Below are 18,391 nucleotides of genomic sequence, written 5' to 3'. Positions count from 1 at the left end.
TGGTAAGTTTTGAAACCATGTCTTGAAACCAAATTCACTTCTTTGCATTTTTCTCCATGTTTACTTTTTTTCTGTTTTATTTTGACAGGCTGGAGCAGAAAGGATTCAGTTTCCTGTTCAGAGGCATTTCAGCAGGGACGTGAAAAATAAAAATGATGTTGGTGAGTAAATTTTCTTTTCTTTAGCACTCAAAGTGAAATAAGAACCAGACAGACAGATAGTAGGTTCCTCAATGTGTTTATTGAGTAGCGGAGGACGGTTGGCATCAACTCGTCCTTGTCGTTCACACTGAAGACGTCACACATAACAAGAAAAGACAGATCACATAATTCACAACCAGTACCAGGTTTGTCTTTATCTGCAGACGTGACATTTATCTGACGTTTATTATTTGACTTTACTTTTAAGTTTCAGGCTCCATGTTATTTTTTTTTAAAATAGACTTTTTCAGCTCTTTTCACTTCAACAGCAGATATTATTTCATCACATTTTAGTTGCGTGTAAACGTGTCCGTCCATCAACATAAAGGTTACCTTCAAAATAAAGGACGCACTATATTGAGTGTTGCAAAGACGCGCCACACTCTGCTGTCTTTTATTTTGGCGGCTTCCTTGTATGCGTTATGTGTCGACGCTCTCAAACGTGATTAACTGGAGGCGAAGAACGGCCTGATCTTCATGCTGATGCTCTTCAGCGAATACCAGCTGCCCTTCCAGTTCATCCACACCACGCCGTCGTCCGTGCCGTGCTTGGCCATTTGACGCGTGTAGGCTCCGCCCCAGTAGTATCGGCCATTTGGATTGGCTGAGTGGCAGCGGTTGTACCACCAGCCCCCTCCGTCCTCGCGGGCGCACTGTTTGGTGGGATCCCCGGGGGTCCTGGGGAACAGGGAAAAGAGTTCACAATTTATCGCAGCTAGAAACCATAAATAAATAAATTACTGCCAGAAAACAGATTTCTATTACTTTTCCAAAATTTTCAGGGTATATTAAGATTTCAAAACATTTTCCAGGCCTGGTAATTGCTATTTTCAAATATCATGACTTCACCAGCTTATTAATGACTGTACAAACCCAGATTAGAATGTGTCTTTTTACAGCAGGACACACTTACCAGTTGTCGTTGTCTCTGTCGTAGGTGCTGAACATCATGCCATTGTGAATAGTCATTGTGCGGTTTTCTCCAAACAATTCTATGGATCCCTCCAGGAAACCATTTCCAGCATTACCGCTGTAACCGTCAACCGCCAGTACATAGTTTGACGTCTCAGACTGGACGGTAAACTGTCTATACTGGGCGTTTACCTAAAGGAAAATGAAAAAGAGAAGAGTTTTACTTTTATTTGAAACATGAACTTTGAACTTTTTTGTTCAACAAAAATAAATAACAACATAATATGACATGTCAAAAAAATTACTAATAAGGCAAGGCCATAGTATGGCAAAAAAGTCAAAAAATGACACATCCTAAAAACAGCTAAAAACTACTTTAAACCTCATTAAATAGGGTTCCGAAACACGCCATAGCATAGAAAGCAAAACATTGAAAAACAACATAAAATAGCATATCGAAAAAAAGGCCCAAAAAGCAAGGCTATACTATGGCAAAAATGTCAAAAAATGGCACTTCCCAAAAAAAGCTAAAAAATAGCTTAAAACTGCATTAAATAGCGTGCCTAAAGACGATATAGCATAGAAAAATGCAAAAACTGCCAAAAACACCAAAAATTAGCATGTTGAAAAAAATGACCCAAAGAGCAAGGCTATACTATGGCAAAAATGGCATGTCCCAAAAACAGCTAAAAATAGCTTAAAACTGCATGAAATAGTGTGCCTAAACACGCTGTAGCATAGAAAGCTGCAAAAACGTTAAAACACAACAAAAATTAGCATGTTGAAAAAAATGAACCAGCGAGCAAGGCTATACTATGGCAAAAATGTCAAAAAATGGCACCTCCCAAAAGAAGCTAAAAATACATTAAAACTGCATTAAATAGCGTGCCTAAACATGGTATAGCACAGGAGGTTGCAAAAACTGCAAAAAACACCAAAAATTAGCATGTTGAAAAAAATGAACCAAAGAGCAAGGCTATACTATGGCAAAAATGTCGAAAAATGGCACCTCCCAAAAACAGCTCAAAATAGCTTAAAACAGCATTAAATACCGTGCCGAGACATGCCATAGCATAGAAAGTTATAAAAACTGCCAAAAACACCAAAAATTAGCATGTTGAAAAAAATGACCCAACGAGCAAGGCTATACTATGGCAAAAGTCTCAAAAATGACACCTCCCAAAAACAGCTCAAAATAGTTTAAAACAGCATTAAATAGCGCGTCTAAACACGCTACAGCATAGAAAGCTGCAAAAACGGCTAAAAACACCAAAAATTAGCATGTTGAAAAAAATGACCAAAACAGCAAGGCTATACTATGGCAAAAATGTCAAAAAATGGCACCTCCCAAAAACAGCTCCAAATAGCTTAAAACTGAATTAAATAGCGTGCCTAAACACGCCATAGCATAGAAAGTTGCAAAAATGTTAAAATACAACAAAAATTAGCATGTTGAAAAAACTGACCAAAAGAGCAAGGCTATACTATGGCAAAAATGTCAAAAAATGGCACCTCCCAAAAACAACTAAAAATAGCTTAAAACCGAATTAAATTGCGTGCCTAATCACGCTATAGCATAGAAAGTTGCAAAAATGTTAAAACACAACAAAAATTAGCATGTTGAAAAAATTGACCAAAAGAGCAAGGCTATACTATGGCAAAAATGTCAAAAAATGGCACCTCCCAAAAACAGCTAAAAATAGCTTAAAACCGAATTAAATAGCGTGCCTAATCACGCTATAGCATAGAAAGTTGCAAAAATGTTAAAACACAACAAAAATTAGCATGTTGAAAAAATTGACCAAAACAGCAAGGCTATACTATGGCAAAAATGTCAAAAAATGGCACCTCCCGAAAACAGCTCCAAATAGCTTAAAACTGAATTAAACAGCGTGCCTAAACACGCCATAGCATAGAAAGTTGCAACAACGACCAAAAACACCAAAAATTAGCATGTTGAAAAAACTGACCAAAAGAGCAAGGCTATACTATGGCAAAAATGTCAAAAAATGGCACCTCCCAAAAACAGCTAAAAATAGCTTAAAACTGAATTAAATAGCGTGCCTAAACACGCCATAGCATAGAAAGTTGCAACAACAGCCAAAAACACCAAAAATTAGCATGTTGAAAAAATTGACCAAAACAGCAAGGCTATACTATGGCAAAAATGTCAAAAAATGGCACCTCCCAAAAACAGCTAAAAATAGCTTAAAACTGAATTAAATAGCGTGCCTAATCACGTTATTGCATAGAAAGTTGCAAAATGTTAAAACACAACAAAAATTAGCATGTTGAAAAACTGACCAAAAGAGCAAGGCTATACTATGGCAAAATGTCAAAAATGGCACCTCCCAAAAACAGCTAAAAATAGCTTAAAACTGAATTAAACAGCGTGCCTAAACACGCTATAGCATAGAAAGTTGCAACAACGACCAAAAACACCAAAAATTAGCATGTTGAAAAAATTGACCAAAACAGCAAGGCTATACTATGGCAAAAATGTCAAAAAATGGCACCTCCCAAAAACAGCTAAAAATAGCTTAAAACCGAATTAAATTGCGTGCCTAATCACGCTTATAGCATAGAAAGTTGCAAAAACGTCAAAACACAACAAAAATTAGCATGTTGAAAAAACTGACCAAAACAGCAAGGCTATACTATGGCAAAAATGTCAAAAAATGGCACCTCCCAAAAACAGCTAAAATAGCTTAAAACTGAATTAAATTAGCGTGCCTAATCACGCTATAGCATAGAAAGTTGCAAAAATGTTAAAACACAACAAAAATTAGCATGTTGAAAAAATTGACCAAAACAGCAAGGCTATACTATGGCAAAAATGTCAAAAAATGGCACCTCCCAAAAACAGCTAAAAATAGCTTAAAACCGAATTAAATAGCGTGCCTAATCACGCTATAGCATAGAAAGTTGCAAAAATGTTAAAATACAACAAAAATTAGCATGTTGAAAAAACTGACCAAAACAGCAAGGCTATACTATGGCAAAAATGTCAAAAAATGGCACCTCCCAAAAACAGCTAAAAATAGCTTAAAACTGAATTAAACAGCGTGCCTAAACACGCCATAGCATAGAAAGTTGCAACAACGGCCAAAAACACCAAAAATTAGCATGTTGAAAAAATTGACCAAAACAGCAAGGCTATACTATGGCAAAAATGTCAAAAAAATGGAACCTCCCAAAAACAGCTAAAATAGCTTAAAACCGAATTAAATAGCGTGCCTAATCACGCTATAGCATAGAAAGTTGCAAAAATGTTAAAACACAACAAAAATTAGCATGTTGAAAAATTGACCAAAAGAGCAAGGCTATACTATGGCAAAAATGTCAAAAATGGCACCTCCCAAAAACAGCTAAAAATAGCTTAAAACTGAATTAAATAGCGTGCCTAATCACGCTATAGCATAGAAAGTTGCAAAAATGTTAAAACACAACAAAAATTAGCATGTTGAAAAAATTGACCAAAAGAGCAAGGCTATACTATGGCAAAAATGTCAAAAAATGGCACCTCCCAAAAACAGCTAAAAATAGCTTAAAACTGAATTAAATAGCGTGCCTAATCACGCTATAGCATAGAAAGTTGCAAAAATGTTAAAATACAACAAAAATTAGCATGTTGAAAAAATTGACCAAAAGAGCAAGGCTATACTATGGCAAAAATGTCAAAAAATGGCACCTCCCAAAAACAGCTAAAAATAGCTTAAAACTGAATTAAATAGCGTGCCTAAACACGTTATTGCATAGAAAGTTGCAAAAACGACCAAAAACACCAAAAATTAGCATGTTGAAAAAATTGACCAAAACAGCAAGGCTATACTATGGCAAAAATGTCAAAAATGGCACCTCCCAAAAACAGCTAAAATAGCTTAAAACTGAATTAAATAGCGTGCCTAATCACGCTATAGCATAGAAAGTTGCAAAAATGTTAAAATACAACAAAAATTAGCATGTTGAAAAAACTGACCAAAAGAGCAAGGCTATACTATGGCAAAATGTCAAAAATGGCACCTCCCAAAAACAGCTAAAAATAGCTTAAAACCGAATTAAATAGCGTGCCTAAACACGCCATAGCATAGAAAGTTGCAACAACGGCCAAAAACACCAAAAATTAGCATGTTGAAAAAATTGACCAAAACAGCAAGGCTATACTATGGCAAAAATGTCAAAAAATGGCACCTCCCAAAAACAGCTAAAAATAGCTTAAAACCGAATTAAATAGCGTGCCTAATCACGCTATAGCATAGAAAGTTGCAAAAATGTTAAAATACAACAAAAATTAGCATGTTGAAAAAACTGACCAAAACAGCAAGGCTATACTATGGCAAAAATGTCAAAAAATGGCACCTCCCAAAAACAGCTAAAAATAGCTTAAAACTGAATTAAATAGCGTGCCTAAACACGCCATAGCATAGAAAGTTGCAACAACGGCCAAAAACACCAAAAATTAGCATGTTGAAAAAATTGACCAAAACAGCAAGGCTATACTATGGCAAAAATGTCAAAAAATGGCACCTCCCAAAAACAGCTAAAAATAGCTTAAAACCGAATTAAATAGCGTGCCTAATCACGCTATAGCATAGAAAGTTGCAAAAATGTTAAAACACAACAAAAATTAGCATGTTGAAAAATTGACCAAAACAGCAAGGCTATACTATGGCAAAAATGTCAAAAAATGGCACCTCCCAAAAACAGCTAAAAATAGCTTAAAACCGAATTAAATAGCGTGCCTAATCACGTTATTGCATAGAAAGTTGCAACAACGGCCAAAAACACCAAAAATTAGCATGTTGAAAAAATTGACCAAAAGAGCAAGGCTATACTATGGCAAAAATGTCAAAAAATGGCACCTCCCAAAAACAGCTAAAAATAGCTTAAAACCGAATTAAATAGCGTGCCTAAACACGCTATAGCATAGAAAGTTGCAACAACGGCCAAAAACACCAAAAATTAGCATGTTGAAAAAACTGACCAAAACAGCAAGGCTATACTATGGCAAAAATGTCAAAAAATGGCACCTCCCAAAAACAGCTAAAAATAGCTTAAAACCGAATTAAATAGCGTGCCTAATCACGTTATTGCATAGAAAGTTGCAACAACGGCCAAAAACACCAAAAATTAGCATGTTGAAAAAATTGACCAAAACAGCAAGGCTATACTATGGCAAAAATGTCAAAAAATGGCACCTCCCAAAAACAGCTAAAAATAGCTTAAAACCGAATTAAATAGCGTGCCTAATCACGCTATAGCATAGAAAGTTGCAAAAATGTTAAAACACAACAAAAATTAGCATGTTGAAAAAATTGACCAAAACAGCAAGGCTATACTATGGCAAAAATGTCAAAAAATGGCACCTCCCAAAAACAGCTAAAAATAGCTTAAAACCGAATTAAATAGCGTGACTAAACACGCTATAGCATAGAAAGTTGCAACAACGGCCAAAAACACCAAAAATTAGCATGTTGAAAAAACTGACCAAAACAGCAAGGCTATACTATGGCAAAAATGTCAAAAAATGGCACCTCCCAAAAACAGCTAAAAATAGCTTAAAACCGAATTAAATAGCGTGCCTAATCACGCTATAGCATAGAAAGTTGCAAAAATGTTAAAACACAACAAAAATTAGCATGTTGAAAAAATTGACCAAAAGAGCAAGGCTATACTATGGCAAAAATGTCAAAAAATGGCACCTCCCAAAAACAGCTAAAAATAGCTTAAAACCGAATTAAATAGCGTGCCTAATCACGCTATAGCATAGAAAGTTGCAAAAATGTTAAAATACAACAAAAATTAGCATGTTGAAAAAACTGACCAAAAGAGCAAGGCTATACTATGGCAAAAATGTCAAAAAATGGCACCTCCCAAAAACAGCTAAAAATAGCTTAAAACTGAATTAAATAGCGTGCCTAAACACGCCATAGCATAGAAAGTTGCAAAAACGACCAAAAACACCAAAAATCAGCATGTTGAAAAAAATGACCAAAAGAGCAAGGCTATACTATGGCAAAAATGTCAAAAAATGGCACCTCCCAAAAACAGCTAAAAATAGCTTAAAACTGAATTAAATAGCGTGCCTAAACACGCCATAGCATAGAAAGTTGCATAAATGTTAAAATACAACAAAAATTAGCATGTTGAAAAAACTGACCAAAAGAGCAAGGCTATACTATGGCAAAAATGTCAAAAAATGGCACCTCCCAAAAACAGCTAAAAATAGCTTAAAACCGAATTAAATAGCGTGCCTAATCACGCTATAGCATAGAAAGTTGCAAAAATGTTAAAACACAACAAAAATTAGCATGTTGAAAAAATTGACCAAAACAGCAAGGCTATACTATGGCAAAAATGTCAAAAAATGGCACCTCCCAAAAACAGCTAAAAATAGCTTAAAACCGAATTAAATAGCGTGCCTAATCACGCTATAGCATAGAAAGTTGCAAAAATGTTAAAATACAACAAAAATTAGCATGTTGAAAAAACTGACCAAAACAGCAAGGCTATACTATGGCAAAAATGTCAAAAAATGGCACCTCCCAAAAACAGCTAAAAATAGCTTAAAACTGAATTAAACAGCGTGCCTAAACACGCCATAGCATAGAAAGTTGCAACAACGGCCAAAAACACCAAAAATTAGCATGTTGAAAAAATTGACCAAAACAGCAAGGCTATACTATGGCAAAAATGTCAAAAAATGGCACCTCCCAAAAACAGCTAAAAATAGCTTAAAACTGAATTGAATAGCGTGCCTAAACACGCCATAGCATAGAAAGTTGCAACAACGGCCAAAAACACCAAAAATTAGCATGTTGAAAAAATTGACCAAAACAGCAAGGCTATACTATGGCAAAAATGTCAAAAAATGGCACCTCCCAAAAACAGCTAAAAATAGCTTAAAACCGAATTAAATAGCGTGCCTAATCACGCTATAGCATAGAAAGTTGCAAAAATGTTAAAATACAACAAAAATTAGCATGTTGAAAAAACTGACCAAAACAGCAAGGCTATACTATGGCAAAAATGTCAAAAAATGGCACCTCCCAAAAACAGCTAAAAATAGCTTAAAACTGAATTAAATAGCGTGCCTAAACACGCCATAGCATAGAAAGTTGCAACAACGGCCAAAAACACCAAAAATTAGCATGTTGAAAAAATTGACCAAAACAGCAAGGCTATACTATGGCAAAAATGTCAAAAAATGGCACCTCCCAAAAACAGCTAAAAATAGCTTAAAACCGAATTAAATAGCGTGCCTAATCACGCTATAGCATAGAAAGTTGCAAAAATGTTAAAACACAACAAAAATTAGCATGTTGAAAAATTGACCAAAACAGCAAGGCTATACTATGGCAAAATGTCAAAAATGGCACCTCCCAAAAACAGCTAAAAATAGCTTAAAACCGAATTAAATAGCGTGCCTAAACACGCTATAGCATAGAAAGTTGCAAAATGTTAAAACACAACAAAATTAGCATGTTGAAAAAATTGACCAAAACAGCAAGGCTATACTATGGCAAAATGTCAAAAATGGCACCTCCCAAAAACAGCTAAAATAGCTTAAAACTGAATTAAATAGCGTGCCTAATCACGCTATAGCATAGAAAGTTGCAACAATGTTAAAACACAACAAAAATTAGCATGTTGAAAAATTGACCAAAACAGCAAGGCTATACTATGGCAAAAATGTCAAAAAATGGCACCTCCCAAAAACAGCTAAAAATAGCTTAAAACTGAATTAAATAGCGTGCCTAAACACGCCATAGAATAGAAAGTTGCAAAAATGTTAAAATACAACAAAAATTAGCATGTTGAAAAAACTGACCAAAACAGCAAGGCTATACTATGGCAAAAATGTCAAAAAATGGCACCTCCCAAAAACAGCTAAAAATAGCTTAAAACCGAATTAAATAGCGTGCCTAATCACGCTTATAGCATAGAAAGTTGCAAAATGTTAAAACACAACAAAAATTAGCATGTTGAAAAATTGACCAAAAGAGCAAGGCTATACTATGGCAAAATGTCAAAAAATGGCACCTCCCAAAAACAGCTAAAAATAGCTTAAAACCGAATTAAATAGCGTGCCTAATCACGCTATAGCATAGAAAGTTGCAACAATGATAAAATACAACAAAATTAGCATGTTGAAAAACTGACCAAAACAGCAAGGCTATACTATGGCAAAAATGTCAAAAATGGCACCTCCCAAAAACAGCTAAAATAGCTTAAAACTGAATTAAATAGCGTGCCTAAACACGCCATAGCATAGAAAGTTGCAACAACGGCCAAAAACACCAAAAATTAGCATGTTGAAAAACTGACCAAAAGAGCAAGGCTATACTATGGCAAAAATGTTAAAAAATGGCACCTCCCAAAAACAGCTAAAAATAGCTTAAAACCGAATTAAATAGCGTGCCTAATCACGTTATTGCATAGAAAGTTGCAAAAATGTTAAAACACAACAAAAATTAGCATGTTGAAAAAATTGACCAAAACAGCAAGGCTATACTATGGCAAAAATGTCAAAAAATGGCACCTCCCAAAAACAGCTAAAAATAGCTTAAAACCGAATTAAATAGCGTGCCTAATCACGCTATAGCATAGAAAGTTGCAAAAATGTTAAAACACAACAAAAATTAGCATGTTGAAAAAATTGACCAAAACAGCAAGGCTATACTATGGCAAAAATGTCAAAAAATGGCACCTCCCAAAAACAGCTAAAAATAGCTTAAAACTGAATTAAATAGCGTGCCTAATCACGCTATAGCATAGAAAGTTGCAACAATGGCCAAAAACACCAAAAATTAGCATGTTGAAAAAATTGACCAAAACAGCAAGGCTATACTATGGCAAAAATGTCAAAAAATGGCACCTCCCAAAAAAAACTAAAAATAGCATAAAACTGAATTAAATAGCGTGCCTAATCACGCTATAGCATAGAAAGTTGCAAAATGTTAAAACACAACAAAAATTAGCATGTTGAAAAATTGACCAAAAGAGCAAGGCTATACTATGGCAAAATGTCAAAAATGGCACCTCCCAAAAACAGCTCAAAATAGCTTAAAACTGAATTAAATAGCGTGCCTAATCACGCTATAGCATAGAAAGTTGCAAAAATGTTAAAACACAACAAAAATTAGCATGTTGAAAAAATTGACCAAAACAGCAAGGCTATACTATGGCAAAAATGTCAAAAAATGGCACCTCCCAAAAACAGCTAAAAATAGCTTAAAACTGAATTAAATAGCGTGCCTAAACACGCCATAGCATAGAAAGTTGCAACAACGGCCAAAAACACCAAAAATTAGCATGTTGAAAAAATTGACCAAAACAGCAAGGCTATACTATGGCAAAAATGTCAAAAAATGGCACCTCCCAAAAACAGCTAAAAATAGCTTAAAACCGAATTAAATAGCGTGCCTAAACACGCCATAGCATAGAAAGTTGCAACAACGGCCAAAAACACCAAAAATTAGCATGTTGAAAAAACTGACCAAAAGAGCAAGGCTATACTATGGCAAAAATGTCAAAAAATGGCACCTCCCAAAAACAGCTAAAAATAGCTTAAAACCGAATTAAATAGCGTGCCTAATCACGCTTATAGCATAGAAAGTTGCAAAATGTTAAAACACAACAAAAATTAGCATGTTGAAAAAATTGACCAAAAGAGCAAGGCTATACTATGGCAAAAATGTCAAAAATGGCACCTCCCAAAAACAGCTAAAATAGCTTAAAACTGAATTAAATAGCGTGCCTAAACACGCCATAGCATAGAAAGTTGCAAAATGTTAAAACACAACAAAAATTAGCATGTTGAAAAACTGACCAAAACAGCAAGGCTATACTATGGCAAAATGTCAAAAATGGCACCTCCCAAAAACAGCTAAAATAGCTTAAAACTGAATTAAATAGCGTGCCTAAACACGCTTATAGCATAGAAAGTTGCAACAACGGCCAAAAACACCAAAAATTAGCATGTTGAAAAAATTGACCAAAACAGCAAGGCTATACTATGGCAAAAATGTCAAAAAATGGCACCTCCCAAAAACAACTAAAAATAGCTTAAAACCGAATTAAATAGCGTGCCTAATCACGCTATAGCATAGAAAGTTGCATAAATGTTAAAACACAACAAAAATTAGCATGTTGAAAAAATTGACCAAAAGAGCAAGGCTATACTATGGCAAAAATGTCAAACAATGGCACCTCCCAAAAACAGCTAAAAATAGCTTAAAATCGAATTAAATAGCGTGCCTAATCACGCTATAGCATAGAAAGTTGCAAAAATGTTAAAACACAACAAAAATTAGCATGTTGAAAAATTGACCAAAACAGCAAGGCTATACTATGGCAAAAATGTCAAAAAATGGCACCTCCCAAAAACAGCTAAAAATAGCTTAAAACTGAATTAAATAGCGTGCCTAAACACGCCATAGCATAGAAAGTTGCAACAACGGCCAAAAACACCAAAAATTAGCATGTTGAAAAATTGACCAAAAGAGCAAGGCTATACTATGGCAAAAATGTCAAAAATGGCACCTCCCAAAAACAGCTAAAATAGCTTAAAACTGAATTAAATAGCGTGCCTAATCACGCTATAGCATAGAAAGTTGCAAAAATGTTAAAACACAACAAAAATTAGCATGTTGAAAAAACTGACCAAAAGAGCAAGGCTATACTATGGCAAAAATGTCAAAAAATGGCACCTCCCGAAAACAGCTAAAATAGCTTAAAACCGAATTAAATAGCGTGCCTAAACACGCCATAGCATAGAAAGTTGCAACAATGGCCAAAAACACCAAAAATTAGCATGTTGAAAAAACTGACCAAAACAGCAAGGCTATACTATGGCAAAAATGTCAAAAAATGGCACCTCCCAAAAACAGCTAAAAATAGCTTAAAACTGAATTAAATAGCGTGCCTAAACACGCCATAGCATAGAAAGTTGCAACAACGGCCAAAAACACCAAAAATTAGCATGTTGAAAAAATTGACCAAAACAGCAAGGCTATACTATGGCAAAAATGTCAAAAAATGGCACCTCCCAAAAACAGCTAAAAATAGCTTAAAACCGAATTAAATAGCGTGCCTAATCACGCTATAGCATAGAAAGTTGCAAAAATGTTAAAACACAACAAAAATTAGCATGTTGAAAAAATTGACCAAAACAGCAAGGCTATACTATGGCAAAAATGTCAAAAATGGCACCTCCCAAAACAGCTAAAATAGCTTAAACCCGAATTAAATAGCGTGCCTAATCACGTTATAGCATAGAAAGTTGCAACAACGGCCAAAAACACCAAAAATTAGCATGTTGAAAAAATTGACCAAAACAGCAAGGCTATACTATGGCAAAAATGTCAAAAAATGGCACCTCCCAAAAACAGCTAAAAATAGCTTAAAACCGAATTAAATAGCGTGCCTAATCACGCTATAGCATAGAAAGTTGCAAAAATGTTAAAACACAACAAAAATTAGCATGTTGAAAAAATTGACCAAAACAGCAAGGCTATACTATGGCAAAAATGTCAAAAAATGGCACCTCCCAAAAACAGCTAAAAATAGCTTAAAACTGAATTAAATAGCGTGCCTAAACACGCCATAGCATAGAAAGTTGCAACAACGGCCAAAAACACCAAAAATTAGCATGTTGAAAAAATTGACCAAAACAGCAAGGCTATACTATGGCAAAAATGTCAAAAAATGGCACCTCCCAAAAACAGCTAAAAATAGCTTAAAACCGAATTAAATAGCGTGCCTAATCACGCTATAGCATAGAAAGTTGCAAAAATGTTAAAACACAACAAAAATTAGCATGTTGAAAAAATTGACCAAAAGAGCAAGGCTATACTATGGCAAAAATGTCAAAAATGGCACCTCCCAAAACAGCTAAAATAGCTTAAAACTGAATTAAATAGCGTGCCTAATCACGCTTATAGCATAGAAAGTTGCAAAAATGTTAAAACACAACAAAAATTAGCATGTTGAAAAAATTGACCAAAACAGCAAGGCTATACTATGGCAAAAATGTCAAAAAATGGCACCTCCCAAAAACAGCTAAAAATAGCTTAAAACTGAATTAAATAGCGTGCCTAAACACGCTATAGCATAGAAAGTTGCAACAACGGCCAAAAACACCAAAAATTAGCATGTTGAAAAAATTGACCAAAACAGCAAGGCTATACTATGGCAAAAATGTCAAAAATGGCACCTCCCAAAAACAGCTAAAATAGCTTAAAATGAATTAAATAGCGTGCCTAATCACGCTATAGCATAGAAAGTTGCAAAAATGTTAAAACACAACAAAAATTAGCATGTTGAAAAAATTGACCAAAAGAGCAAGGCTATACTATGGCAAAAATGTCAAAAATGGCACCTCCCAAAACAGCTAAAAATAGCTTAAAACCGAATTAAATAGCGTGCCTAAACACGCTATAGCATAGAAAGTTGCAAAAATGTTAAAACACAACAAAAATTAGCATGTTGAAAAAATTGACCAAAACAGCAAGGCTATACTATGGCAAAAATGTCAAAAAATGGCACCTCCCAAAAACAGCTAAAAATAGCTTAAAACTGAATTAAATAGCGTGCCTAAACACGCCATAGCATAGAAAGTTGCAACAACGGCCAAAAACACCAAAAATTAGCATGTTGAAAAAATTGACCAAAACAGCAAGGCTATACTATGGCAAAAATGTCAAAAAATGGCACCTCCCAAAAACAGCTAAAAATAGCTTAAAACCGAATTAAATAGCGTGCCTAAACACGCCATAGCATAGAAAGTTGCAACAACGGCCAAAAACACCAAAAATTAGCATGTTGAAAAAACTGACCAAAAGAGCAAGGCTATACTATGGCAAAAATGTCAAAAATGGCACCTCCCAAAACAGCTAAAAATAGCTTAAAACCGAATTAAATAGCGTGCCTAATCACGCTATAGCATAGAAAGTTGCAAAAATGTTAAAACACAACAAAAATTAGCATGTTGAAAAATTGACCAAAAGAGCAAGGCTATACTATGGCAAAAATGTCAAAAATGGCACCTCCCAAAAACAGCTAAAAATAGCTTAAAACTGAATTAAATAGCGTGCCTAAACACGCCATAGCATAGAAAGTTGCAACAATGGCCAAAAACACCAAAAATTAGCATGTTGAAAAAATTGACCAAAACAGCAAGGCTATACTATGGCAAAAATGTCAAAAATGGCACCTCCAAAACAGCTAAAATAGCTTAAAACCGAATTAAATAGCGTGCCTAAACACGCTATAGCATAGAAAGTTGCAAAATGTTAAAACACAACAAAAATTAGCATGTTGAAAAATTGACCAAAACAGCAAGGCTATACTATGGCAAAATGTCAAAAATGGCACCTCCCAAAAACAGCTAAAAATAGCTTAAAACTGAATTAAATAGCGTGCCTAAACACGCCATAGCATAGAAAGTTGCAACAACGGCCAAAAACACCAAAAATTAGCATGTTGAAAAAATTGACCAAAACAGCAAGGCTATACTATGGCAAAATGTCAAAAAATGGCACCTCCCAAAAACAGCTAAAAATAGCTTAAAACTGAATTAAACAGCGTGCCTAAACACGCCATAGCATAGAAAGTTGCAACAACGGACCAAAAACACCAAAAATTAGCATGTTGAAAAATTGACCAAAACAGCAAGGCTATACTATGGCAAAAATGTCAAAAAATGGCACCTCCCAAAAACAGCTAAAAATAGCTTAAAACTGAATTAAATAGCGTGCCTAAACACGCTATAGCATAGAAAGTTGCAACAATGGCCAAAAACACCAAAATTAGCATGTTGAAAAAATTGACCAAAACAGCAAGGCTATACTATGGCAAAAATGTCAAAAAATGGCACCTCCCAAAACAGCTAAAAATAGCTTAAAACCGAATTAAATAGCGTGCCTAATCACGCTATAGCATAGAAAGTTGCAAAAATGTTAAAATACAACAAAAATTAGCATGTTGAAAAAATTGACCAAAAGAGCAAGGCTATACTATGGCAAAAATGTCAAAAAATGGCACCTCCCAAAAACAGCTAAAAATAGCTTAAAACCGAATTAAATAGCGTGCCTAATCACGCTATAGCATAGAAAGTTGCAAAAATGTTAAAACACAACAAAAATTAGCATGTTGAAAAAATTGACCAAAACAGCAAGGCTATACTATGGCAAAAATGTCAAAAAATGGCACCTCCCAAAAACAGCTAAAAATAGCTTAAAACTGAATTAAATAGCGTGCCTAAACACGCCATAGCATAGAAAGTTGCAACAACGGCCAAAAACACCAAAATTAGCATGTTGAAAAAATTGACCAAAACAGCAAGGCTATACTATGGCAAAAATGTCAAAAATGGCACCTCCCAAAACAGCTAAAATAGCTTAAAACTGAATTAAATAGCGTGCCTAAACACGCTATAGCATAGAAAGTTGCAAAAACGGCCAAAAACACCAAAAATTAGCATGTTGAAAAAATTGACCAAAACGGCAAGGCTATACTATGGCAAAAATGTCAAAAAATGGCACCTCCCAAAAACAGCTAAAAATAGCTTAAAACTGAATTAAATAGCGTGCCTAATCACGCTATAGCATAGAAAGTTGCAAAAATGTTAAAATACAACAAAAATTAGCATGTTGAAAAAATTGACCAAAAGAGCAAGGCTATACTATGGCAAAAATGTCAAAAAATGGCACCTCCCAAAAACAGCTAAAAATAGCTTAAAACTGAATTAAATAGCGTGCCTAAACACGCCATAGCATAGAAAGTTGCAACAACGGCCAAAAACACCAAAAATTAGCATGTTGAAAAAATTGACCAAAACAGCAAGGCTATACTATGGCAAAATGTCAAAAATGGCACCTCCAAAAACAGCTAAAAATAGCTTAAAACTGAATTAAATAGCGTGCCTAAACACGCCATAGCATAGAAAGTTGCAACAACGGCCAAAACCCAAAAACTAGCATGTTGAAAAAATCGACCAAAAGAGCAAGGCTATACTATGGCAAAAATGTCAAAAAATGGCACCTCCCAAAAACAGCTAAAAAATAGCTTAAAAACACGTTAAATAGCGTGCCTAAACACGCTATAGCATAGAAAGTTGCAAAAACGGCCAAAAACACCAAAAATTAGCATGTTGAAAAAATTGACCAAAAGAGCAAGGCTATACTATGGCAAAATGTCAAAAATGGCACCTCCAAAAACAGCTAAAAATAGCTTAAAACTGAATTAAATAGCGTGCCTAATCACGCTATAGCATAGAAAGTTGCAAAATGTTAAAATACAACAAAAATTAGCATGTTGAAAAATTGACCAAAAGAGCAAGGCTATACTATGGCAAAAATGTCAAAAATGGCACCTCCCAAAAACAGCTAAAATAGCTTAAAACTGAATTAAATAGCGTGCCTAAACACGCCATAGCATAGAAAGTTGCAACAACGGCCAAAAACACCAAAAATTAGCATGTTGAAAAATTGACCAAAACAGCAAGGCTATACTATGGCAAAAATGTCAAAAAATGGCACCTCCCAAAAACAGCTAAAAATAGCTTAAAACTGAATTAAATAGCGTGCCTAAACACGCCATAGCATAGAAAGTTGCAACAACGGCCAAAAACACCAAAAATTAGCATGTTGAAAAAATTGACCAAAACAGCAAGGCTATACTATGGCAAAATGTCAAAAAATGGCACCTCCCAAAAACAGCTAAAATAGCTTAAAACTGAATTAAATAGCGTGCCTAAACACGCCATAGCACAGAAAGTTGCAACAACGGCCAAAAAACCCAAAAATTAGCATTTTGAAAAATTGACCAAAACAGCAAGGCTATACTATGGCAAAAATGTCAAAAATGGCACCTCCCAAAAACAGCTAAAAATAGCTTAAAACCGAATTAAATAGCGTGCCTAAACACGCCATAGCATAGAAAGTTGCAACAATGGCCAAAAACACCAAAAATTAGCATGTTGAAAAAACTGACCAAAACAGCAAGGCTATACTATGGCAAAAATGTCAAAAATGGCACCTCCCAAAAACAGCTAAAAATAGCTTAAAACTGAATTAAATAGCGTGCCTAAACACGCCATAGCATAGAAAGTTGCAACAACGGCCAAAAACACCAAAAATTAGCATGTTGAAAAAATTGACCAAAACAGCAAGGCTATACTATGGCAAAAATGTCAAAAAATGGCACCTCCCAAAAACAGCTAAAAATAGCTTAAAACTGAATTAAATAGCGTGCCTAATCACGCTATAGCATAGAAAGTTGCAAAAATGTTAAAACACAACAAAAATTAGCATGTTGAAAAATTGACCAAAACAGCAAGGCTATACTATGGCAAAAATGTCAAAAAATGGCACCTCCAAAAACAGCTAAAAATAGCTTAAAACTGAATTAAATAGCGTGCCTAATCACGCTATAGCATAGAAAGTTGCAAAATGTTAAAACACAACAAAATTAGCATGTTGAAAAAACTGACCAAAAGAGCAAGGCTATACTATGGCAAAAATGTCAAAAAATGGCACCTCCCAAAAACAGCTAAAAATAGCTTAAAACTGAATTAAATAGCGTGCCTAATCACGCTATAGCATAGAAAGTTGCAAAAATGTTAAAACACAACAAAAATTAGCATGTTGAAAAAATTGACCAAAACAGCAAGGCTATACTATGGCAAAAATGTCAAAAAATGGCACCTCCCAAAAACAGCTAAAAATAGCTTAAAACTGAATTAAATAGCGTGCCTAAACACGCCATAGCATAGAAAGTTGCAACAACGGCCAAAAACACCAAAAATTAGCATGTTGAAAAAATTGACCAAAACAGCAAGGCTATACTATGGCAAAAATGTCAAAAAATGGCACCTCCCAAAAACAGCTAAAAATAGCTTAAAACTGAATTAAATAAGCGTGCCTAAACACGCCATAGCATAGAAAGTTGCAACAACGGCCAAAAACACCAAAAATTAGCATGTTGAAAAAATTGACCAAAACAGCAAGGCTATACTATGGCAAAAATGTCAAAAATGGCACCTCCCAAAAACAGCTAAAAATTGCTTAAAACTGAATTAAATAGCGTGCCTAATCACGCTATAGCATAGAAAGTTGCAAAAATGTTAAAACACAACAAAAATTAGCATGTTGAAAAAATTGACCAAAACAGCAAGGCTATACTATGGCAAAAATGTCAAAAAATGGCACCTCCCAAAAACAGCTAAAAATAGCTTAAAACTGAATTAAATAGCATGCCTAAACACGTTATTGCAT

The 18,391-nt window shown here is 34.7% G+C and overlaps 1 protein-coding gene across 1 annotated transcript in view; it reads right to left on the bottom strand.

Annotated features, from left to right (window-relative positions):
• Positions 1–221: 221 nt before the first annotated feature.
• The window catches only part of fgb (fibrinogen beta chain), a 41,159-nt gene continuing 22,989 nt past the window's right edge, over positions 222–18,391 (bottom strand). The window contains exons 12-13 of the mRNA XM_088073440.1: positions 1,114–1,304; positions 222–878 (exon numbers count right to left, since the gene is read on the bottom strand). Coding sequence (XP_087929566.1) covers positions 647–878; positions 1,114–1,304 — 423 coding nt within the window. The 3' untranslated portion in view covers positions 222–646. The remainder of the gene's footprint in view (positions 879–1,113; positions 1,305–18,391) is intronic.

This window comes from Plectropomus leopardus, chromosome 23 (assembly GCF_026936395.1).
Source record: "Plectropomus leopardus strain MGB_pleo_1.0 chromosome 23, ASM2693639v1, whole genome shotgun sequence".
Taxonomy (NCBI): Eukaryota; Metazoa; Chordata; class Actinopteri; order Perciformes; family Serranidae; genus Plectropomus; species Plectropomus leopardus.
Note: the sequence above shows the minus strand (reverse complement) of the source record. Positions and strands in the feature narration are given on the sequence as shown.